The 26,155-nt window shown below is 39.3% G+C and overlaps 2 protein-coding genes across 3 annotated transcripts in view; one reads left to right on the top strand and one right to left on the bottom strand.

The window, feature by feature from the left end:
- Positions 1-8,524, top strand: part of LOC133524167 (transmembrane protein 47) — a 53,534-nt gene extending 45,010 nt beyond the window's left edge. For both annotated transcript variants that reach the window (XM_061860032.1, XM_061860030.1), the window contains exons 5-7: positions 408-470; positions 2,925-3,055; positions 4,005-8,524. In XM_061860032.1, coding sequence (XP_061716016.1) covers positions 408-470; positions 2,925-3,055; positions 4,005-4,037 — 227 coding nt within the window. In that variant the 3' untranslated portion in view covers positions 4,038-8,524. The remainder of the gene's footprint in view (positions 1-407; positions 471-2,924; positions 3,056-4,004) is intronic.
- Positions 8,525-10,733: 2,209 nt separating this feature from the next.
- Positions 10,734-23,814, bottom strand: LOC133524164 (replication protein A 70 kDa DNA-binding subunit). Its single transcript, XM_061860027.1, has 12 exons — positions 23,577-23,814; positions 23,246-23,493; positions 22,037-22,294; positions 20,242-20,404; positions 19,679-19,883; positions 18,904-19,016; positions 18,276-18,347; positions 15,409-15,563; positions 14,561-14,656; positions 12,717-12,879; positions 11,835-12,029; positions 10,734-11,547 (listed from the first exon to the last, which is right to left on the bottom strand). The coding sequence occupies exons 1-12, from the start codon at positions 23,604-23,606 to the stop codon at positions 11,437-11,439; spliced, it is 1,809 nt and encodes a 602-aa protein (XP_061716011.1). The 5' UTR covers positions 23,607-23,814; the 3' UTR covers positions 10,734-11,436.
- Between the last annotated feature and the right edge of the window lie 2,341 nt (positions 23,815-26,155).

Here is a 26,155-nt window from a genome sequence, read left to right on the forward strand (position 1 = left end):
ACTAAGGCACTGGCGCTGATATATTGCTTTTAGCACAGTCAGAATTTTAGAACCTCGAAATTTCTTGAACAATCCTGAAATTTGGTATGTATGTAAATTAAATGCCCCTTATTCATGTCCATACCATTTGACATTTAGGGGCCTCGAGAAATCGCAGCGATCTTGGAAATCGTGTACCATCCTGGAGAAATTCGCGTTTTACTCAAAATCTACGGTATCTAGGAAAATATGATGTAAGACAACATTAAAGTCTATTAAATTCTACACAAAAAAGTCCCCGATATCTTTGCGAAAAAAATACAGCTTGTTATAGAAAATACTTGCTGAATCTAGGTTTACTCGTAGAAGTTAAAAGTTTGTATCTCGTCAATGACGTGTTGTAATTAATATGTTTACTTTTTTTGCAGTGATGTGCATCTTAATAGCGCTAGTCATCTACCCGGTGTGCTTCGCCGCAGAACTGAATTTAGGTGAGATATACATAGGTCTATCAACTTTTTCTTGTCCCTCGTTGCCATGGTTATGTTCCCCTGGGCCATTTTTTGTGGCAGTTATAAACCCTTTCCATTTTTCCATAACGGGTGAATATATAATATTTATCAAACAGCTTGGGTACGGCGAAATATGTCATCTCAATACAATTTTGCATTTAAGACTATATGACCTATACCTACCTACCTACCTACCTACCCAAGCTGATTGAAGAATCCTGTAAGTATGGTATATTTCTTCTTACTAAGCTACTGTTCTACAAGTTGTATTGCAGTACAAATGGTAATAGTTGTTCCACCCATAATTAAACAAATTTGCTAATTAGATGGAAGCACAGATAGTAACTGTTATCGAAAATTCTGATATTTAACCCATAACTAAACTAGTAACATTTATCAATGTCAAGTCAGTTTAACTTGTAACTGTTGTAAAACAAATCTATTTAAACATAATTCACTAACATTTCCAACACAAAGAAATAATTTATGATTCTAGGGAAAAACGTTTTCTACGAAATGAAAATACTGGGAAATTATTCTATGAAGGTTATTCTACGAAATTGATATACATCTATCTTTAAATATTTAATAATATCAATTACTTTGTCGGTATCTCTTTGCTCTCTTTTTATAAGCTTTTTCAACCGCGGTACTTAATTCATGTGATTTTCGGTATTTTGTTTTTACAATTCGTTAAACTTATGATACCTACGTATGTTATGGGAGTTTTCAGAAAATAGTGTATCTAGTTAGCATATGTTGTTAAGAAAAGTTAATTGCTGTCAGTTATGTATGTAACGACAATTAAGCATGAAATCTTTATGCGTGTTAACTTTTTGCCTCTACTCAAGAGCTTTTTTGACCATCTCTATGTGCCGGATGATGAAGCTTATGGGTGGCCTTTTGAATTCCTTTGGTTCCAGATAGCCTGCTCCAAAGTCCTTCATTCTTTGTCTGGCGAGGGCGTGACATTCACACATTAGGTGTGTTACTGTCTCTTCCTCTTCGCCACACATTCGACAATCGGTGTTGTCGGAGTGTCCCATCCTGGCCAAACTCCTTTGATCCCGTAAACACCCCTGTTATAATTTGGAGTTGTCTTCTGCTAAGTTTCCATAGCTTTTTGCTCCAACCGGAGTCTACTCCTTGTATGAAGAGCTTTGAGTGGTTTAGACCCGTCAGACTGTCCCATTCTTTTTGGTGTCTGGTCTTAGTGTGGTCTTTGATAGCCGTTATAATGGTTCCCTGTGAGAGCCCTACGAATGGTTCCGGATCTATACGGTTACTTACATATCCGGCTCTGGCCACTTCATCTGCATTTTCATTGCCTATGAATCCCTCGAGCCCTGTGATCCATACCAGTTGCACTTTGTTTTGTGTTCCAAGCTTGTACAGAGCTTGGAGACCATTGTATACCAGTCTAGAGTCCACTCAGGGCGCTGTGAGCGCTTTGAGTGCAGCCTGACTGTCGCTGAGTATATAGATATTCTTCCCTTGGGTTTGCCTAACTATATTCTCATGCACACAGGCAATTATAGCGTATGTCTCGGCCTGGAAGACAGTAGATACTGTCTTGGACCCTTCTGTGTACCATACATATATATATGATGTCCTTTTCATCAGAGATTGCTGATTTAAGATCTTCGGTCCATTCAGCCGTTGTTGGAACTTTAACTTCAAAATTCTTACGGAACACAAACTTGGGTTGCATCTTATCGCAGCCCATATTCGTTATCCTTTCCATGAAATTGTCACATTCCATGTTTGTGTGTTTAGTATTTGGCTTGCTACCGCTCCATAGGCCTGTTAAAGCCAGCCTGTGTAGCGATATCCGCGCCTCAGATTGTATCACCAGATGTAGCGGCGGGAGGTTTAGCAGTACCTCCATCGCCGCTGTTGGCGTTGTTGTAAACGCTCCGGTAATTGCCATGCATGCACGCTAAATGGGTACACAATTTTCTGAAAACTCCCTTAAATACGACCTTCAGATACTCCGTGTTACTATCGTTCGCAATTATTGACGCGCGCGAGAGGCCCGGGGATGCGACTATGAGCACATTTGTCGCGCACCAATCAGCGTGAGTGATTGTATTATGCATCAAATTCTAACAGATTTTTTAACCATAATCCCGTGTTTGGCCCCTCTTCAGTGACTGACAATTATTATTTCAACAATAAACACTAGAGGGCACCGTAAGTCCGTAAGAATTTGCATATACTCGAGAAAATTCGACCCATGCCTCCGTGTCCCGGGTGGCCGACCTGTTTCAGCCCTCTGCCGCGAATGCAGAGGACGCTGGTTCGATTCCAGCCCTTAAGCGTCCCGCATCCAGGCATTCATTCCAGGGGGCATTGCTTAGGTCTTGGTCACTGTTTATTTTGTATATGACATCTATTTCAGTTTATAGAATGACATATTGGTAACTTTTGCAGGCAACCGATCTGTTTGGGAGTTCGGCTGGGCCTATGGCGTCGGATGGGGCGCCGCCATCTTCCTGTTCGGCGCCGTCGTGCTCCTGCTCTGCGACAAGGAGAGCGAGGAGCTCTACTACAAGGAACGAAAAGTATGTGTCGATGTAATGTAAACTTTATGTTGCTAAGGTTGCTTTCTACAGATCGGCGTGGGAGTTCGACTGGACCCATGGTGTCGTGCTCTTGTTGTTGGACAAAGCGAACTAACCCTAATACAATACAAGGAACTTTGTGGCATGGCTGTAGATTTTCCTTTCACACCGACCGGCTGGGCCTACCTCGTCGAGTTTGAGGCGTTGCCGTCTTGCTTTTCGGTGCTATCGTGTTCTTATTGTGCGAGGAGCTCTACAACAAAGGAACGAAAAGTATGTGTCGGTTCAATATTATCCTTGTGTCTTGCTGTAAAGTTGCCTTTCGTATCGATCGGTTGGATCTAATGCGTCGGTTGAGTTTAGGCATCTAATTATTTATCTACACACATATCATAAACCCTCTATGATGCATTCAAAATCTGAAAATATTGGCCAGCATTACGATAAACTGTTTTGTTACAACAAATTTCTTATCTGTGATAATGTAGTTATAGCTTCATAACTACATCAAAATCGATTTGGTTATGCATTCACATTTGGGACATCTCTGAAAAAAAAGCAATTCGAGTTGACCTCTATCTAATATCGGTCGAGATGCCTTTTTGTTTGAAATGAAATGTCAATTGCATACAATTTTGACATATCTCGCATGTTAGTTTGTATCGAATAATACGGAAATAGGCCCCCGACTCTAGTTTGTCTCTGAATTAAAAAAAAAAACAACATGCGTGAAAAAAGTTTTCATTTACCGCCATTTGACGTACAGTTTATCGTTTAATTAGTTTTAAGTATAAAATAAATATGTTTTGTGGTTTTTAAGGCAACTATAGCAAAAATTTCGTAAAATAAGCCTACGCGCCGTTTTAGTTAACAATAGACACTGGATAAGCCGTTGAGGGCCAGCTACAAATGTAACGAGTATCCCCTGTAACCCACGTCCCCGTTGCAGGTGGTCCACACGGAGCGCCCGGGGCGCCCCTAGGGCCGCCCGCGCCTGCCCGACCTGGTGCCGTGAGCACCGCCTCGCTAGCACCGACGCGCACGCCCGCTGGGTGTGACACCGAGGTAACATCCCGTGCCGGTGCCTGACTCACCCGACCATGCGGTTATAACATAACGACACACGACATATTCTATTGTTTCACAGTTGGCTTCATTCCCTATACATGTATATATGTGTGCCTCAAATCTTATAACTTAAAGTTGAACCCCTACCGATGTCTTACTCGGTTGAAATTTCGAAGTCCGATGACAATGCAATAATATACTAACATGGAGCTGATCTGATGATGCAATCGGAAGGTAACTAAAGGAATTTCTCGATGGAAAACAAAAACGTTGAGTTTAGGCTCATTAGAAAAGTCTTGAGAAGTACTATTAAGTGATAGAAATGCAAAAAGGAAGGAATACGGTCAACAAAAAAGTGCGTTACAAACATTTTTGACAGTAACTTGTTCTCGCAGATTTTCGCTTCGTTTAACATGTTTTGTTAAGCCTTTTGTATGCTTTAGCAATAAGCACTGATGAGTGCATCCCGACATTCAACTTAAGCATGTTAACATTAAATAGAACAGCCATTATTTTACGGTAGAACAAGAAAGGTGAATATGAGTTTTGACATGTTCTCTATTTAACATCATAGATCTTCCATTAAAAAATGATTTGTTATGTTCATACTTCTTCCAGTTCTGAGGCCTAATTTTACTAACAATTTATAGCATATTTTTAAATACTTGAGGCTTGTTTTACCACTGTGCAACTTTGGCGCTGACTGTACCTACATCATTACAATACAAACAATATATTTTTAAACGGCACCAAACATTTAACCTAAAATTGCGCCCTCCGTTTAAATATTCCTCATTTGCATAAAATGAATATTTTTATAATTTTTAACAAAAAGAAAATCTGAACATGGATATGCTTACCGTCCAAAACCAGCTATTAAATGTTGCATAAATGACATCTATAAACAAAAACCTTTTTTACTACTTTTACCTGGTGGGTTTTTGGTACACATGAGACAATTAGTAACTATATTACTGAACCGGTGAGCTCCATCTTAGACTCTGTCTTCACTTTCCATCGGGTATGACTAGGGTCAACCGCCGGTTTTAATAAAAAAAATTAAATCTAGTTCTATTTTGGAACAGATTTGTTCAGAAACGCTCTCTTTCACTTTGAATATGTCGTGCAGTTTTTCAATTGTTATATCGCATTGTCAATTCCGTAATTATAAACAAAATATTAATTGCGTAAGGAACGAAATATATTTGATTTCCTAAATAAAACCTATGGAGACGTAACTTACGTAATATATTTTTATCTATGTAATATTTACGGAAAGGTGTTAAACATATTGAGCATATTAAAACGTCTGTTGTGAAATACGTGTTGGAATCTCTTATTGATCTAATTTATGTAAAGTTCTTTGATGATGGCATTTTAAAGAAATGATGACGTTATGTGCTTCAATATATTTAATCGGTACGGAAGTGTTTACCCGAGTAAATCTGTCATGCCGATGTAGACCTTACAGTGTGGTGACAAGGTCTACTTAGCATCGATAGCCCTCGATGACTCGCGTCATATTTTCTTAGGCTCATTTCGTAGTACTTGCGCTGATACTAAATTATATATAAGATTAGGATCTGTATCGAATCTCAATTATTGAAATAATAATGATATTGCAAAGAAACTCAAATGTTAGCTTAGGCTATTTTGGACCATAGTCAGTGTGAGTGCTATGATTATACTTATTTTTTAATCATTTGTATTTATTTGTTTTTGAAGTATATTTTTTGATAAATCTCAAGCTACACATAGCTTATAACATGTTTGACAAACAATCAAATTTATCAAACTTTTTTTTACTTTGTGATTCGCTACGTGTTATTAACGCGTTTTATTTTAGCCATACTTTATTGGTAAGTTTTTAGTTGTAAGTTTCGTTAGGAAGTCCCGCGCTGACGCGCCGGGCGGACGCCGTACCTAGAACGTAATCTGTTCCAAAGAGCGTTCCCTTATTTATTGGCTTTAATTTATTCGTCCTACGTTGGTAGACGTTGAGTTAGGTTTAGTTAGTGGCGCGCGCTCGAGTGTCTCACCGCTGGCGAGCGCGGGGCGGCGACAGGGCAGGCGCCGACAGGCGACAGGCGACAGGCGCCGACTGGCGACAGGCGACAGGCGCCGACAGGCGACAGGAGCGCCACCGGGACGCGACACGGACAGCCCAGTGCTAGTGCTCGGTAGTGTAGTGACGTGCACTAGTGACGCGGACGGGCCGTGGCGGCGGCGAGCTACGCCGTAAAGTAGCGAGCCCCGGTTCTTCTGACATTCGTATATGTTAGTGTATTTATAACGGACGCAATGTACAGCGTGCGATGCTGTAAACTTCCCTGGACGGGATCCGGTGACCGGCTATGATACTACTGAGATATCTAAAGGAATTAAATGTATGTTTTGATTATAGTTACCTTTTAGTACGATATACTCGCTGTTGTGTAAAATCTATTTTATTAATATTTATACATTTAATGTTTGTCCCGAAAACGATGTACCGGTTTTTTTCTCTCGAATTAGTTTCGACCTTATAAAATTTAGAATCTCATTCGATTACTTTTGATCTGAATTTGCAATATTTACTAAAGCTTTTTTGGAATTGAATATTATTTTAAAAATCATAATATTTTTTTATTAATGTTTATATAAAAGGAATGTTTAACGAAATAATTATCAAATACATCTTACTAAAGTGTTGTTTGTATTAAGCATAACGGTTACGTATAAGTGTAATCTAGCTGTTAAGATTAAGATATTGTAAGAGCATTGTTAGAGCATTTACTCAGTGCTGTCGTTCGGTCTGGCGATGAATTTACTAGTTAACAGGCGACTGTGTCGCCATCTACGCTGATTTGTAGTCCTTGGTTGTGGCTTTAATTCCATAAAATAACATTTATTTTGTGATAATTTGGTAGCTTTTCTTGAGGCCTTAACGGAACACATGACGTAACAGATGGCCCGTTGAAAAATTGTCAATTTACATTTTATTTAAGTAGTTTTGTAGGATGATCTTCTATTTTGTATAAGGCCAATAAAATTTAATCATATTTTTTAACTTAGATTAAATAAGATCTGTTCTAACACTCACTCGATACTATCGAAATGTTTTATATCCACACTGCCATTTAACTTAAATTATTTTTCTTTCCCGAGTCATTTTAATTATATTAGTGTGATAAATTATTGTATTTACTGTAAGTGTACATTTTACATAATATGGTATCCCTAATCCCTTTTAACGTCAAGTAACTAACCAGTTATTTTCGTAACTTGTACTTGGGCAATTTGCTAGAGCAGTTCTCTTAAAGTGCCCATGCAGCATGCTTGCTTGGTTACATATTCGCACGATGTTAATACTTAAAATAATATGTAACACATGAAGAAAACATGTTTTACGCGTCCAAGATTTTTTTATATTACAGCTTGGTTTAATTAGCCTACCCGGCAAAAACAAAGTTTAAGTATACATTGTACCAGTACCTAACCTATAAGTGTGCATATGAAACTTGGCAGGCATCTGAGTCAGAAGTGGGTAACTGTAAGGACTTCAAAAGGTTTTGACGAATAATTGTTTAAAAATTCTGTATGTTAACTTTATCTTACGAAAATCTTGGTATTAAGTCTTTGTAATCTCTATTATGTAATTTTACTTGTTCCTTTGTTGTTGTGTTTGTAGTTATCCAGTGCTAAAGACAATAATTCATTAGGGGACAAACGATACATCCCGAGGCACGCCGCCAGCAACGTCAGGTGATATCTCGCAAACATTGCCAGATTTCCCTCGAAAAGGCATGCGCGCGGCGCGGCACAGTATGTTAGGCGATGTATCACGACGTCATGTTGGTCAAGTGCTCCTAAAGGCAGCACCAGTGTGCGGCACAAGCATATTCAGTACAAAAATGCTTGTGCCGCATACTTGTGGAATCCCGCCTTAATATCGCTGTGGACACAAGTCACGAAATATAGATATAGATCGTGTCATTCACGACGACGCGTAACTTGACTCGTATTGTCATGTTATTACAGGATAGATTGACAAATCTGCGCGTCATCGTGGATGACACGAACTATATTTATATTCGAAAAGCGAAGTCGAGAGAATCTGTGTCCCCTAGTGAATACCTGGCTTATGAGTACAACAATGTAGACTTATATCAAAACAAATTACTGTAAAAGAACACGCAAATGTAGGTACTGAATGATAACAAGTGATGGTCGAAGGAAAGCCAATAATAAGATGAACTAGAATTCTGTTGTTCTTTTACAGATATCTTGACGTGTTTAAGGTACATATTGTACCTACTCTACGAAATTGCCCATGTATGACCATATTACAATGTCCATTTTCTTAGCCAAATTACAAGTCATATCAATGAGATTGAATAAAGTACCTAGTGAAGAATAAAATGTTTTCATTTATGTACTTACAATATATACTCGTACAGTCCAGCATGCCCCAGACCGCACGCAATTTACTGAAAGTGGTATCATGTATCATAATATGATATTATATCAGAGTAGACTGACAAGTAAAGAAGAGTGACAACCCCCATACAACGCCGCGAGAATCGTCAATATAGTAGGCGACACTTAATATTGTTTTTAAATTTTTATTATTTGCGTATCAAAAATTGAAAACTGCCACCTTACTGCTATTCATCATTAAAAACGTAAAATTGGACTAGCCTGACAGCAAAAGATTTAAATAAATAGTTGGCGCCATTAAGTAATATGCCTAAAATGCTTTTATTAGTTTAATTCTACTTTTGTCCATGCGGCGAAGTCATATTTTACGTTTGGAAGTCATTATAACAGTAGGTGACACTTTATACGTATAGAGACCGTGAATTTTGGAGGGTCTGCCACCTCGTGACCAGCGGCTGTAGCACGACCACATTTTTATGGTCTTTCACGTGTCTAACAAGTATGTAAGTGCGAAAGTGACGGGCTTAGTGCTGCCACCGCTGAATCGAAAGTGAAAACAACTCGCGTTTAGATGCAGGCCCTGCCCTAAACTTCATGCTGGGTCTATTTCGCATAGTAGGGTCTGCCATCTAGTGGCTTAACACATTCACTGCCGGGAACCCACCTGATGGGCGCTCGTGAACTTTGTTCAGATGCCGGACAACCCGCTGGGCGGGTTGTTTTGTACGCAGCTATAGACCACCGGTTTCTGGGGTAGTGCGCCGTTTTTTGTCTGGCATTTAATGTGTTAAATCTAGGAATGGAAACATGACATAATGCTCTGCGCCAATTAATAGGGGGCTTCTGTGCTGCCGTCTACAGTTCATGCACGCTCCCTATATAGGAAGACCTAAAAATGAAAACAAAGGCAGGCGGCGAGGAACGCGGAGTTATATGGAAGTTGTCCGTCTTGAATATGTAGGTACTTAAAGGGCTGTGCTCTGAAGAATTGTTTGACAAGATACCAACGGCCGCTTTCTATCACCGCACCGCTCGCCGTCGGTAGGGTGTTCATCCTCACACCTTAGAACCTAAATGGTCGCTTACTGTGCGGTTTAAGAGGAATTGCCTCCCGCGAACGCTTCGGCTGTGGAATGAGCTCCCTGCCGAGGTTTTCCCGTGTGGCTACAGTATGGGGTTCTTCAAAAAAGGAGTGTACAGGTTTTCAAAGTGTCGGCAACGTGCATGTATTACCTCTGGTGTTGCAGGCGTTCATAGGCTACGGTGACTGCTTACCATCAGGCGGGCCGTATGCTTGTTTGCCACCGACGTGGTATAAAAAAATGTACTAGCCTACGATTATGTAAATATATAAAAAAAAACATTTGTAGTATAGCATAGTTCAGAAATATATTATACTTCACTGTTGTTTTTCAATAAATGAAAGCTAAATAGTTTTATCTACACACATATCATAAACCCTCTATGATGCCTTCATAAACTGTTTTGTTACAATAAATTTCTTATCTGTGATAATGTAGTTATAGCTTCATAACTACATCAAAATCGATTTGGTTATGCATTCCAATTTGGAACATCTCTGAAAAAAAAAGCAATTCGATTTGACCTCTATTCTAATATCAGTCGAGATGCCTTTTTGTTCGAAATGAAAAATGTTAATCGCATACAATTTTGACATATCGCGCATGCTAGTTTGGATCTAATAATACGGAAATAGGCCCCCGACTATAGTTCGTCTCTGAATTAAAAAAAACTAGATGCGTGAAAAAAGTTTTCATTTACCGCCATTTGACGTACAGTTTATCTTTTAATTAGTTTTAAGTATAAAATGAATATGTTTTGTTGTTTTTAAGGTAACTATAGCAAAAATTTCGTGTAAAATAAGCGATAAAAATATTTCAGTGACGCCACCACATATCCGCGAATTCCGCCAAGAGAGCAACGATTTGGCAACGATGCCCAAACGGAGGCTGTAATTTAGTTAGTGAATATTTCATGGAAAGTTTATAATATGTGTGTAGATAAAATAGTGTATGTAACTGTATATAATTAGGCATTAAAACACTCGTGTGATCTTTTTATGAAACTCACTTCGTTCGTTTCTTAAACCCACACTCGTGTATTTTAATGCCTTTTATTATGTAGCAGTTACATAAACTACTATTATAGCACATCAAAAAATAAAACAAAATTTATTATCAAAATAGTTTAATAGATACACTTAGTGGAATTGTAAGATTGGAATCGCATAATTTTATTACAATAACAATGCCAGCATTGGTTTAAAAATACTTGTAACATTATTTAATACCACAACAGTCTTTCGTGTTACACAAATTAAAACGAAACAGTAACATTATGACGATCATTCGTGTGTCATTGGGATCTAATGACAATTTAAATTTAAATGTATTTCAATTAAAACTTGATGAGTAGGAATTCTCGACTTAACAAACGGGATTTGCAACAATTTATACTTTTCAGTCGACGTGAACTTACCCAACAACATGAGTCCCTTCATATATATAAATATGGTTCTTCCAAAAAATATATTTATGAGCATTTTCTCAAGGAAATGGAACATATTTTAAAAACAACATCCTAATTTAATAGTACAATTGCCAACAGATATATCGGAGCGGCCAAGGTGCTCTCAAATATCCGAACACGCCTCTATTGTCAAGGCGCTAGTGTTCAGATATTTTTGAGCACTTCGGCCGCTCTGATATATTTGATGTCGACTGTAAATGTATATATTTTATAATCTTTTTTTTATATTGTCTCAAAGCATTAATTAAAAAAAAAAACAATTTATGTTAGACAAGGTCATGTCGATCAAAAAGTAATTCTAATACTATTAAAATTAGTGTTAAAACTAGCCTAAAGTAAGAGTCCTAAACTTCGACGCCCGTGACGGCCTTAATGCTTTTGATGAGTCGGGCGTTCGCGTCCTTATAGTCCACGGGCGCGGCGTTCATCACCGTGGTCTTGAGACGGGCTTCGTCCTGTGAAGGTTATGGTAATTGCTCAAGTATGTTCAACAACATTGTCGTGAGACTCGGACAATTAAAATAAGCTCAATGTGGACAAGACCTTTTACACTTGCTGCACTTACAGAAGATCGGTAGAGCAGTAGGAGTGAACCTTTAATATGAGAGTTCTTGCCCTGTGTCGGTCTTTCCAGCCATAAATTTTATGTCTCAAACACGTCCGAGTAGCCGGCTTTATCGTACTCGAACATGCGTCCGACGTCGACGGCGCTCCTGCCTATCATATAACCACTTATACTTACGCTGTAAGTCTCCATCTTAGTCCTGAACTTGAAGACAAAGGTCTTAAACTTGATGTCCTCAAACACGGCCGTATAGCCAGCCTTGTCGTACTCGAACATACGTCCGACGTCAGCGGCGCTTTTGCCTATCATGGCTTCCGCCGCCTCGTTGAAGGCTGTGATGCGCTGGTCGCCGGTCGGGTCGGACACGTTGGCCTGCAAAGTCATTGCGTTTAGTTTCGAAAATTGTTCCATTTTTAAAATAAGAATAAATACACTGTTTTGTCGTAACACGACCGTGTGTGAATGTGAATAGCAGTTTTACCCGTTGTATACGGTTATCACACTGATTTTCAATGTGAGCGAAACAGCGCCGCGTGTATATAGATGTCCCACTGGCACACCGGAGCGGGGTGAGGATCCCATGTAAAAGCCGCCTTAAGTTTTTATAGTTCAAGCCATTTCCGTCAGTAGAAAAAAAGCGGCAAATTTAAAAAATGTAGGCGTTATCGTCTCATAGAAAATTTTAAATTCGCCCCTTTTTCTACTGACAAACTTGTTTGACCGACTACCAATGCTCGTATACAGATGACCTCTCTCATCAACTTTACATAGATATACTCGTTTGAAACCATTTGCGTATAAATTACCTATTACTGTTGTCAGAACATAGGGAGAAGTATGTCCAGGCCAATTAGTTTAATTATATTACGATTCTCTATCGATCTACCTGATTATTTTGCTTAGTCATGTAGGGATTTGGTAGTCTTTTGGAACTTCAACTAGGGACAATACTAGATGGTTACGCGATAATTATTCGATTATAATAGAAAATTACAAATCCGGTCCGGTCATGCTTCTCCTTAATCGTAATTACTCTATCGTCGTCTTGTATTAACTTACCCCCAAAAGCAGCCGGTACTTGTAGTTAGGATATTCTCTGTTACACTTTTCGCATCTGAACAGTCCATTTTCTTGGTCCACCAGCTTCTTGTTGCACTGTTCCTGAGGACAGGCCTTGTACACGGCGTTGTCAGCGAACGTGAACGTTAGGACGCCGAGAAGGCTATATGAACAAAATAATAATATTAAATTTTATTCAGGGACCAGTTTTATATCCGCAATGCAGGCTTCTTCAGGTGATCACAAACTCACAATCAGCTACAGGCTTCCTCAATTTACTTACACTAAGAGTATACATTTAAAACACTACAAATAAAAACACCTCTAACTCACAACCAGCATGCAGTGTGCCTAGCCGCATTTCCCCGTTGAATTCTTTGGGCAAAATACTGACCAGCCCATTGGTCACCCGCGGCATCCACCAAACACGACGCTAAATCCTTATATAAACATCGAGCGCTGGGCCCCCATGGCCCTAACGTTTCGACCCCAAAAGGCTCAAACATGTAGCCACTGCCGAGCGTACTGCATTTGCGACGTTTGCTATCCTCGGCCGTTGAAGCCGCATGACCAGCACCAATGCTGGTGCCCGGTAAGTGGTACAAGAAAATACATGTTTGTTATTGACAATAAAAAGGCCGAGCCACACCGCTTGCGTGCGCAGCACGTGTGCGTCGACGTAAGCGTAGACGTGCACAGCACCCCTGTCACACCGGGTAACGCGCACGTCACGCAGCGCACGCCACGCAGGGTGCTGTACACGTCACGCAAGCGCACGCTGCAGCTCTGCGTGCAGATCCGCCGCCATTTGCGTACTATGATGCCCTAGCCTCTAGACAACTAACAATGTTCGATAGTAGTTAGTCGGATGAAGAGGAAGCACTCCTCTTACTTTTTATCACAAAATACTACTGCGAAATCTAAAAGGGTGTGAGTTCACGAAATCAATGGAAAAAGATATTTTGATCGGCGACGAAGGTTTTGCCCTGCAAACATTCTTAATGCGACCATTCTTTCTTAATCCATTATAAAATCCACCACAGGCACCGGCCGACTTGTAAATAAATACAAGGGAGCTGCGCGTGTACACGCGCAGCACCGATGCAGCACTGAGCTGTGCGTGTCCGAACCTGCTCGGTTCGCCCTCTCATAGGGAACGCCGGTAAATACAACGTCATCACTGCACGCAACGAAGCGACGTTGCCGCTCCGCTGCGTGCATGCGTGCACGCAGCACGCAGCCGGTTTGTCTCGTCGGAGCTGCAATGCGTGCAGCTCACGCGCACGCGTACGTCACGCAAGCGGTGTGTCATATCTTATGAGAATTCTTAGTTTACAACGCAACGGGACGCGCACGCGCACGTGCACGTCTACGCACACGCAACCGGTGTGGCCTGGCCTTAATTAGTAATGATTTATCAGCCTATTGCAGCTGAAGCAGATGAAGCAGTAATAACTTTTAACAATCTAGATAAAGCGAAACACATTTTACATTTATTTCAGCAGTAAATTTTGCGGCTACAATATTTTGCTTTAATTTAATCATAGTTCCTTTGTCTACCCACACCCCAGAGCAAAAAAACGAAGTTGTCGTGATATTTGAGCTTTTGCACAAAGGTTAATATTCAACCGTAACCTTGCCCGTCTGTGGCCGGTTTTGGCGGTCTTAGGGTTAACCACTTGCAGGCCCAATCGAACGTACACTGATATCAAAATTACATCTCACTAATGTCTTTTAGTTATCGTGCGAGAGCGAGACGCACGACAATTAAATTCCATTCTGATGTCAATGTTCGTTCGAACTGGCCACATACCAGGTGGCCTCAATTTACGCTTGAATCATACCTGTAGTAGTCGCCCTTATCGCCAGAGCCCAGCTGCTTGGCCTCGGCTTCGGAGAACGTGATCCATTCGCCGCTGCCGCCGCCGTAAGCGCCGGACCTGTGCCGAACGGGAGTTATATCAAGTATGGTGCACGTATTGGTTAGAAACCGGATCAGGTTGAACGCCTGTCCAACGACTTATAGTCGTTCGATTTGTAGCTGGCGAGCTAATCCTTTGTCTATTGTTAAGTAAAACGACACGTGCCACTACTTGCAAAAAAAGGGTATAATTCTAACGGCTAGTCCAACGCTCAAAAAACCAGTGTAGGTGTGCTCTCCAATAACGCGCCTTTGTTACGCATCTCGAGGACACCTTTTAGACTCGTTCTGTAGCGTTCGACTCGCCGGCACTCAGTAACCGTAGAGGGAATTATTTTTCCATTAGTTCATTTTGAGCCTAAAAAAAATTAAACCCATAGACAGTCCGATCTTAAATTGGTGTGTCTGAAACGGTCTTAATGTATACGGGCCTTAAAAAAAGTAAAACTAAATGAATGAATGTAATGAAATGATAATATTTTAAACATTCATCGTCATTTATATTGATTTATTAACACATATTTATGTTTATTTCATACTAGTAGAATAATTTTTATACTTACACAAAAAAAAATTGTCAGTAGCTACATTTTTATTTTTATGACAAACATAAAACGAATTAGGAAAAGGCGAGAATAGGTATCGGTACTAAATAAACTTTTAATAATTTGTTCTTAAGAAACATACGTATAATAAAACTACATATCTTGTGTTTGACTTTCCTCATAGTTGAAATGAAATATAGAGGCCGTAGACAAGCCCCCTATTTACCTGGCAGAGATGTTGACGATGTCCATGTTCGCGCCGCCGTTGTCGTACCAGCCGCGCAGCTTATGCGCTTCGGGCAAATCTGGGTTGAGCCGAATCATGGTGCTCGCTAGACAAGATAGGGATTTGCTGCCATTGAACTCCGCCAAGCGAGCCCCCTGTAACGTTTTACAATATAAATCATTACGAAACTGCCTGCCAATTGCTGGATCTTACAACTGACTGCAGCAGTGTGTGCCATCTCACAAACTACTTCTACGTACAAAAAAAATTAGAGATTCAAAATTTAGTTTTTTTACTTTTAATTGGCATAAATTTTACATTATAATCAATAAGGTTAAAATACAAATTGAAAAATTTTAGGGTAGAAAGGGGGGTTTCAATCCATTTGTGGAAGGGCGGCACCGTCGTCGAACCCAAGCCACCTGGCAGCGGACTTAAATGGTGGCGCGTGCCTCGGATGCACATGCTGGTGGCGTGTATAACGGCGATACCGACATAGTACAAAGAGTGGGGAAGGAAGTAGGTTATCTTCATTCTTCTATGTATTTAAGTATTTATAAATATTATATATATCGTTGTCTAAGTACCCTCAATACAAGCCTTATTGAGCTTACTGTGGGACTTAGTCAATTTGTGTAATAATGTCCTATAATATTTATTTAGTACCTGGGCGACCAAGCTTTGCTCGGTTATAACTATTTATTGCAATATGGTGGTATATAGGTGATAATCTTAATTACATTTTTTTGCTAAATTAAACTTGTCTAAAACAATAAAAATTAAAAATATATATATATAAACTTGAACATATAAAAAAATACAAAAGTTAGTCACCGGGCGAGATTCGAACCCGTAACACTCGTTTAGCAGTCCGCGTCTTAACCCGCTGGACCAGACGGACAGTAGCCGGCAATACGAAATTAGCGACCATATTCTGCGTCGAAAGAAAAACGCATGAAAACTCGAAAACACGCGTTTTCCCAAACATAAGACTAATCTAGATAGATTGTATACCCCCAAAAACCCCCATATACCAAATTTCAGCGAAATCGTTAGAGCCGTTTCCGAGATCACAAAAATAAATATATATATACCGGGTGTTTCCTGTAACACGAGCAAATAATTAAACCATATATTGTACTCCTAAAACGATATAACTTTTGACTAACAACTTTTTAAAATTATGAAATCTTAAGATTTTATCTTTTTCATACAAATTTAATATTATTTTCAATGTACGCTGACATCAGTGTGTTTGACGTTGCTTGTCACGCTTTAAACGTAACAAAATTCGCAATACATTGCGTCTTAGAATTAACTTGAATGTGTAATAAAAATTAAAACATAAGTTATTTTTAAAAGTTGCTGAACAAATGTTGGTGAGTTTGAGGAGTACAGCCTACAGTTTAATTTATTGCTCGTGTTACAGGAAACACCCGGTATATACAAGAATTGCTCGTTTAAAGGTATAAGATTTATTCATACAAACAAACGCACCGCGCGCGGCTTGTATGTGTGCGCTATAGTATCTAAGCGTCGCCGCACGCACACTCAAACAAAATCTCGACCCGTTTCTCAGTGCGCCATAATACTATGGCGCACACATACAAGCCGCACGCGGTGCGTTTGTATGAAGATAACCTACTTCCCCACTCTTTGTAGTATGATCTGATCCTCATCTCGGCCAGCCCAGTATGGTGCTTAGTGCGCGGTTTCATAGTTGAGATATTGTTTCTACCATATGTTTGATAAAGGAGCACATTTGGGGAGCATAGACGATGTCAACAGAAGTTACAACTGGGGTGAAAGTTGCATGTCGCATTTCGCAGGCCTTGGAATATTTTCTCTGCTTTTCGTCTTCGGCTGATTTTAGTACAGATGTGACGGGCCGTGAGAGGTAAGAAGGAGCGTCAGTGTCGGCGACACGGATATCAAACAACGCTTCCCTATGTGCGTCCCAAACGCCGCGACAGGATAAATCTGCACGTAAGCAGCAATGATTGGTTCTTTTGTTACGTTGCCCCACGCGTGTTGGCAGAGTTCACAGAATAAGTCTCTAATCTCATTTATGCCGCCTTGTGATTAGACCTCCAGTTTTACAGCAGAGCGCGTGGTCAATGTTGAAAATTTAGTTGTTTGTAAGTGTGTCTGCATGAAAGATTATTTACGAATAAGCGTGGTGAAATAGTTATTGGTTTTACAAGCGGGCAAAGTTGTTGTTTAACCCTTTTCCAGGCCGCACCAATCTACAAGGTTTTCCCAAAAAAGAAAAATATATTCCAATTAATCCAGCTTTGATGATTCATTTGAAGACAAGTAACATTTCCTGAAAGTGTAATCAGTTGAACCTTAAATCGGAATGCTAAAGTTGAAATTCTAATGGCGCGTATGTTGTCGATAAATCGGACTCGTACTATACCTGGGAAAGGGGTTAACCCTCTTGCTAATATTAATACCTGAGCCAACGAAAGATTCCAAAATTGAACCATGAACGTAGCGAGTAGTTCGAAAAGTGGAATCTTGAGCGTTGCGAGAGTTTTAATAAGGCACAAGAGTTAAACACCACGACAACGCTCGCGACAACTCGCAACTCGCAACTTTTAAATGATGATTTTGAATGATGATGTTAATACCGAGGAAAATACTAACTGTAAAACATTACGATTCATATTTTTTAAATGAACGTTATTAAACATTATCAATCAAAATCATCATTTAAAAGTCAATTCTATCAGCCAACATGACCAAACAACTCAAAATTTGCATGAAATTACTTTGCCTCACATGTGGATAAAATGCATCTTATTAGTTTCTGAAGTACAAACAGAGCCTTTATAAGCTGGTGTTGTGAAAAATAATTGTTTTACCTTAGCAGACACGACAGGGTTAGAGCTGCCATCAAAGCTTTCCGCTTCGCCACCCCACAACGTCAGGACCACCTGAAATAGAAGATAAACCAGTTTTTTTTTTTAGTTCGCATAATAGTGTAACATCAGTGGGCTTAGCACAGGAACGCCGCGACATAATCTTGCGCGCGATATAAACTACCCGTCTTTTCTAACTATACTAAATGGAGTGGGACTGGTAGTCTATCATCTCGCGTGCAGATGGCGCTGCAATAGGATCCCACTGGCAGGTGAGTTCCGGGAGAATTTAAATAAATACCAATTCACCCCTTATTCATAAACGTCTACTAAAGTTGACAAGCCGCTAATAATTGTTTGTCCCTTTCCAACGTATTGGTAGGATGGAAAGGGACAAACGATTATTAGCGGCTTGTTAACTTTAGTAGACGTTTATGAATAAGGGGATTCGATAATAAATTAGGAACAAATGGTAAAGATAAAAAAGATTCTATGAATACATGCAGGTATCTGACTAGTTAGTCAGATAGATCCTATTCAAGCATCCTATATATCATAAAAGTGCTTTTTGTTTCATTTTTGTAATTTAGTAATCTAATATTTGTTGATTTTACTGTAGTATTGTACTTACTGCGCCACCGGTGGAATCAACGAGGGTAACTTCTCTTTTCTTGAGAAGCTTGCCTGTGCTTCTAGCTGTGAGTTCTTGCACATCCGAGGCAGCGCGGCATACGCCGATCACGTCTACAACAATACAATACATGATAACAACTGTTGCCAAACCTAAAAAAAAAAACAGGAAAGGCAGCCTTCAGATTGGACACGGATCCGTTATGCCTCTCCGCTGTGCGAGCAGGACACCGCAATATGCGTGCATAGCGCTACCTTGCTCATACCTCGGGAACCGCATCAGTGTGATTACCGCATACAACTAAGTGTTTATGAAAAGGACCATTTGTAGACTTTACTCCAATATCACAAGGTCCATCCATGATCAGATAAATAAATTATTGTAAATAAATATTATTATAGGGACATTCTTACACAAATTGACTAACAATAAGTCCCATGGTAAGCTCAAGAAGGCTTGTGTTGTGGGTACAGACAACGATATATGATTGCAGTATCTGCCCGTTCAGATAAGTGTGTTGTTTTGCTACCAACCAAGTGAGGAATCCTCACTTCTGGTTTCCGATCTCATTGATGGGAGTCGCTTTTCATGATTCCATCAAGGACCCGTCCTCCATGAGAGATGACAATGTCGGCAGAGACCGTCATTTTGTAGTACATTCTTTAGGCGTGTATATATATATATATATATATATATATATATATGTAAACATTGTAAACCTTATTGCAACGACATAAAGTATAACAATGGACAAATATGTTCTTTATTCAGTTACCGAGTAAGGAATCCGTATTCTTGTTTCCAATCTCATTGATGGGAACGAAGTCGTATTTGATGGTTGGCACTGAAGACGCGTCCTCCATGCACTCGGAGATGACTGTGTCGGCGGAGAAGGTCATCTCGTAGTCGTTCTTCAGGCTCGTGTATTGCTTGTTGGCGGTCTTTAATTGGCAGCGGCTGATGTAATACACTTTGTCGACCTAAAACAATCGGTTATAAATATTGTAAAATGTCTCTTCAAAATAACAATAAGTACTCTTTATTGCACATCTCAATAAAAGAAAATGGTATAAATCTTACGACTAAACTTAAAGTAGAGATAGGTAACTCAACCGGTGGGTTCTTGTCTCTAAAGAGCGATCTCTTCCAGGCAAGTTTTGGGTAGAGGACAATTTAGAATGAGGATAATCTCTCACAACCTACTCTCACATGCAAAAATTACAATTTCAAAAAATCCGAGAAAACTGCAGTATTGGAAGTTTCCATTTTAAAAAGTATGATTATGATCAGGCGAGCTCAAGTAAGCTTGTTTGCTTTAGTTTGGGGTACCAAATCTACCTGCAGCATGTCATAGAACCGGTCGACTTCATTCCGGAAGGCAGTGGCGCGAATCTCGCCACTCTCATCGCACAGATCCATGCTGAAGAGTTTGCCTTCACCTTTGGCATTGCTCCATGTGCGGATAGGAGACTTGCTCATCACGCGCGCTTTTATCACCCATCTAAAAGTAATATAATATTTTTTTATTAAGCCTTTTATTCCTTAAATATATAAACTACGTTTTTTTTTTCTAATTTAAGGACCCCTTTTGGGTATAGGCCTCCTCCAATCCTTTCCAGTATATCCTATTTTTTTTTATAAAATAGGAATGTAATATTATGTAGAAATATTCTTGTACTGTAAATTGTAAAAAAGCTTTGTCCTAAGGTTACACGTCCACAATTATTAGGCGGGTCCACACTGAGCGAGCATACGCGCGAGGCAATTTCCTCGCGCACAAAACGGCCAATGTAGACGTGCCTCGGCCGAGGTAGAGCGCACGTTTTCCATGGGCGAGCGCGACCTTGGCCGAGTCGGTTTTTCGGTATGCTCAAAGGCGCCTCAGTCGTTTGCCGCGCGCCGGTCGGGACGTGTTTCTTTGGTGCGCGTGGTTATTTTGTTCTGTACATCAAATTGGAAAATTGAATAAAGACCAATGTTGTAAATGAATATCGTTTTACGTATCAAATACATGATATGGGATGCTTGAGATCCCAACTATATGAAAAGGGGAATTAGAGAGGATTGATGTTTAATTTGATTGTAAATTAAATAATAGCCGGAGATTGGTGTACGTGTCTTCTATCGCTAAATATAGCTGCGTGGGAAACACCATCTCCCTAAAAGTGATACCTTTCTTCAATTTGTGTCTTGCCATTTAATTTTTACGTAACACAGCAAGTCAAATCACTCCTTTTTTTAAATGCGTTTAAAATTAGTCTTGACTCCATTTTCTAACCTCGAAAGAGCCGATTTCCGTATCGTGATTGATATTTATAGATTTGTTGTACCAAAAATCTTCTGCAACTTGTTCGTTTTCGTTTTTTCTTTTGGATTGCTTTGAAAAGCAAATATGTGCAGCACCATTTTGAACAGCTTACTGAGGGACGCCATCTTGCCGAGCAAATTGGCTCGGCTGAGGCAAAAGTTACACGAGCACGCGGCCGCGCGAGGCCCGTCGTTTGCCGCGCCAGGAACTTTCCACGCGAGGCTGCTCGCTGTGCGGACCCGCCTAATTACCAAAAATTATTATACAAAAGTCAACCTTATTTTAGTAGTTATATGGTTCATTATGGCTATGAACTTGTGGTGGTAACTAGTGAGTTTTACTTGTCACCTGACGATACACACTTTTCTGCTAAGTACAGGGTGGAAAGGCGGCACTTTGCAAATGTACTTTGTATGTGGTTTAAGGAAGAAATATATAATACATATTTTTTTTTTAATATATATACATATTTTTTTTTAAATATATATACATATTTTTTAAAATATTATAGGACATTATTACACAAATTGACTAAGTCCCACAGTAAGCTCAATAAGGCCTGTGTTGAGGGTACTTAGACAATGATTTAAATAATATATAAATATTTAGAAATACTTAAATACATAGGAAACACGCATAACTCAGGAACAAATATCCATGCTCATCACACTAATAAATGCCCTTACCAGGATTTGAACCCGGGACCATCAGCTTCGTAGGAAGGGTCACTACCCACTAGGCCAAACCGGTCATTACATATATGGCAATAGATTACTTCTTAAACAGAAAACTATCATGATTTAATAGAATGTAATACATATTTACTTGTTTTGATAAGGGCTGAGACTTGAAATAGGATGTGTCATCTGTGAAGACAGCATGCTAGAGTCCATGGAAGGAGCAGCCATTGGCTTAGACACGGCCATGGGAGCCGGGGCAGGTGCTGGTCGAGGCACAGGCTGCATAGTCGACTGTGGGGCAGATACTGCACTGTCTTCTGTCCAGGTTTGAGGGTTACCCAGCTTCTTGCCTACTTCTGAGCCTGGGGTTAGTATAGTCAAGTCTAGGATAATCATGACTCTCCTGAAATTTGTACAGGGAAAGTTACAGAAAGTTGCAAAATATCAGCTAAAAATAAATTAAGTATGAGGAATAGGATTTATTATACAGAAGGAAACTTTCCTATTATCTTTTTACAACATTTGGCAGGTAGAATTAACTTTATTAACCCTTAGCCTTATAGAAATATATCTGTTGAGTGTATAAAATCCTTCCATTTTGTTAAGGATAAAAGGTACAGATTGAATCCCACATCTACAAAGATTACCTTGTGGCAGAAAAATTATAAGTTACCTAAACAATCAAATTTAAAACCTTAAAGAATATAAACAATGTAAATCGCAAGTTACATTCTACCTTGATTTGTGTATGTTCAATGCATTGACATATATCTAAGGACGGGCCTTACGGGCAATAAGAATGGGGCTAGTATAGTGGTGTCATGCACACGAATTTGAGCCAATCATGCAGTCTAACACCACAACATGATTGGCTCGAATTCGTGAGTGACACAGCTGAACATTCTTAGTGTCTAGAAGGCCCATCCTTAGATATATGTCAATGGTTTAATGTTATGAATGTATGGCAGTCATTAAGATAATGTGGCTAGAATCTTGATATCATTGTATTGATTGTATCCTAAGTAAATATCTTTATCAATAAATCGCCTAGCATGTATATTTTAATTGCAAGTTAGAGGCTGCTGATTGGATGCACATGACCAGCAGGATATTAAGGCCATTTATATATTTGATTGAGTGTGATGTAAGAATGAATGGCTTTGATTTGCCTCTCACCGCGCCGCGCGCCACCTGCGTTCAGCCCGCGGCCTAATAGATAAGTATACTGCAAACCTGTCACAACCAGTTTCAATACTTTTCAAATTACATCATATGATCATAATATAAACAAAATCATTGTGCACCAAAAGTTTAGATACTCAAACAGTACAGTGAAACCAAAGAATTAGCTTACTTCTCTCCCTTCCCCGTATTCTTCAGCAAAGACGTGACAAACCGGTCAATCTGAACAACTGAATAGTCTGACAGTTCCCCAGTGATCAACTTGTCGTTGAGCTGCGTCGCCAGCATGGCGAAGCTGTGCGAATGCTTGCCATCCGACACCAGCAGCCGGAACCTTTCGTTCGCACCACTGCCTTGAATCTTCTTGCTACCTAGCACTTGCATTATTGGCTTGTCATAGTGACCGCCATTCATAATAACCTACAAATACAATAAATATATAGTCAAACATTTGAATTACGGAATTTAGTAACCAAAATCTTGATTCTATGGTAAATATGTACCTCAAGGGATCCTTGCGAGAGTGGATTCATTTTTGAACAATTGTATTAATCACTCCTACAATGTTGCACAATAAAGTTAAAGTCTGACAGAGATATCACCAATCATTGATCAATTTTAAAACAACTTAGTACCAGTATCAAACAAAAGAAAGCGTAATAATAATTTTAATCGAAAAACATCCACCGCAGCTTTGGGTAATCTACAATTTCTACAATACTTCGCGCGATTTTGGTAAATTTGACAGCTGTCACTGTCACCGCATGCCTTTGTTCGTTGGTGATTCGTTTAGGAATTTTATAAACATTCCGGTGAAATTTCCCCGGACTCAGACGTTAGCGACATGAGCACTTTTACAGAATGAATGTTAATTAAATTTGTTACAAGTGTTATTTGTCAAGTTTTTCAATAAATTATATAGTTTTTCAGATATGACTTGAAAGTTTATTTAGGGCTCTCAATTTTATCTTGATATCTACATCAGTGTAGCTGCTAGGCCGTGTTTCATATCATTATATAAACTTTAAACAATAGGTAAATACCACTTTTTAAAACTCTTCTTCACGCTTAAACCGGTGAACCAATTTAGTTGAAATTTTGTATAAAGATATTTTGAATCCCGAGACAGGACATAAGATAAATAATATCTCAAAAGTCATCCCTTCCAGTTTCGGAGTCAAAAATTGTGTTCCAAGCATTTCCCTCTATACTATACCTTCTTATTGCTCTTTCTCTTTAAACTTCACACACGTTCTGTTGCCAGTCGTAGTTCTGGCACCTTGTGGCCAAAATCGGGAACTTAAACAACACTTGCTTACTTAAGTCTTAAGTATTTGTCATAATCCATATCAAAAGGGACCTTAAAGCGGTTGGCGCTTACGTTGCATTATAGTATTGGCGCGCCGCTAATAATGGCGCAAGCGCCGACCGCCATAAGGTCCCTTTTGATTTGCATTTTCACATTAATTCAACCATTTATTTATTTATTTAATCTTTATTGCACAAAAGAAAAAAAATCTTACAGTACAAAAGGCGGACTTAATGCCACGAGGCGAGTCAACCTTAAGGCTAAGCAGAGAGATTGTGAGCGGTGCTACAATTACAAAATCAACACAACAATACAAAACAGCAAAAGCAAATCAAACAAAAATACATGTAATAACATATACATACAAATATAATATACACATAAACTATATATCAAATAAAATTTTAAAACAGACGATACATATTTTATTTGTTATACTATTACTTCTATTTTTTTTTTCATTTAATTGTTTTTTTTTTCGCCCTCTTTTATAATTTTATTGATTTTCCTCTAGTCTATTGTACTCAGTGCTATATTTGTCTACCATTCTTCATCAATTCTCATTTACTCAAAGGTTAACTGGAAGAAATCCCTTAAAGGGATAAGTTCGCCTTTGTACTGCTTATCCTGTGCCATATTTATATTTTGTCTTTTGTACAATAAAGAGTGTATACATACATACATACATAAATATTTATTTCTTAATAAATACATTAAGAATCTTTCATTCTGCTAGCAAAGAAAACACGTAATAGTTTTTTGAAAGCGAACATATGTGGCGCATTTTTGATGTTAAAAGGAAGTCCATTCCAAAGAACTGCACGGTGAAAAAATTTGATATGAACCCGGTTCGGTGAAGAGGAATGGACATAGACATATTACCAGAAGAGCGAAGTTGACGGTCGCGGGTAACGCCATAATATTGAAAGAAGGATTTGAGGTATTCAGGAGAATGTGGATCGCTAAGCACAGAAAAGGAGTGGAAAGCAAGCGAATATTGCGTCGTTGACGAATGGGAAGCCGGGCTGGCAGTTGTGAGCGAAAAGAAGAAACGTGATCATATTTGCGGAGGCAAAAAACGAAGCGAATGCATTCATTATAAGCAGGCGGTCCAATTTATTGAGAAGCTCTTTGTTTAAGTCCGGATAACACACATTGCCATAATCGAATGGGCAGTATACGGGTGTTAATTAATGCAACTTTAGTTTTGATCGGTAAGAAGTGCTACAGTTTGTTGAGAGAATGATGTGAGCCCATGACCTTACGGCTGATTTCAGTGACCTGTGCTTTCCAACTCAAGGTACTGTCTAAAAGAACACCCAGGTCTTTAACAATTTGACTAAATATTATTGGGGAGCCGTTAAAGTTTACTGGTGCAAGTGCTTCCAAGTCTAGTTTTGTAAGCTGTCTGGAATTACCTATAACAATAATAGCTTGGCACTTGACCGATTTACAAAGAGGCCAAACCTCTCGGACCACTGATGGATATGTAAAAGGTCCAAGTTTAGTTGACCAATGCAAGTTGGAACGTCAGTCACGAAGCACTGGTCGTAAAGTTGCAAGTCGTCAGCATACAGATGGTAGGAACAGCGAAGGTCAGGTGAGTTAAAATTAATAAAGGTAGAAAAAAGAAGTGGAGATAAGATACCTCCTTGAGGCACGCCAGTCGCCAGATCACACCAGTCAGACAAAGATCGGTCAAATCGGAATGTCTGCTGGCGGCCTCGCAAGTAGGTAGCAAACCAATTAAGGGCTGTTTCAGAGACACTCATA

This window comes from Cydia pomonella, chromosome 13, assembly GCF_033807575.1.
Source record: "Cydia pomonella isolate Wapato2018A chromosome 13, ilCydPomo1, whole genome shotgun sequence".
NCBI classification, from domain to species: Eukaryota; Metazoa; Arthropoda; class Insecta; order Lepidoptera; family Tortricidae; genus Cydia; species Cydia pomonella.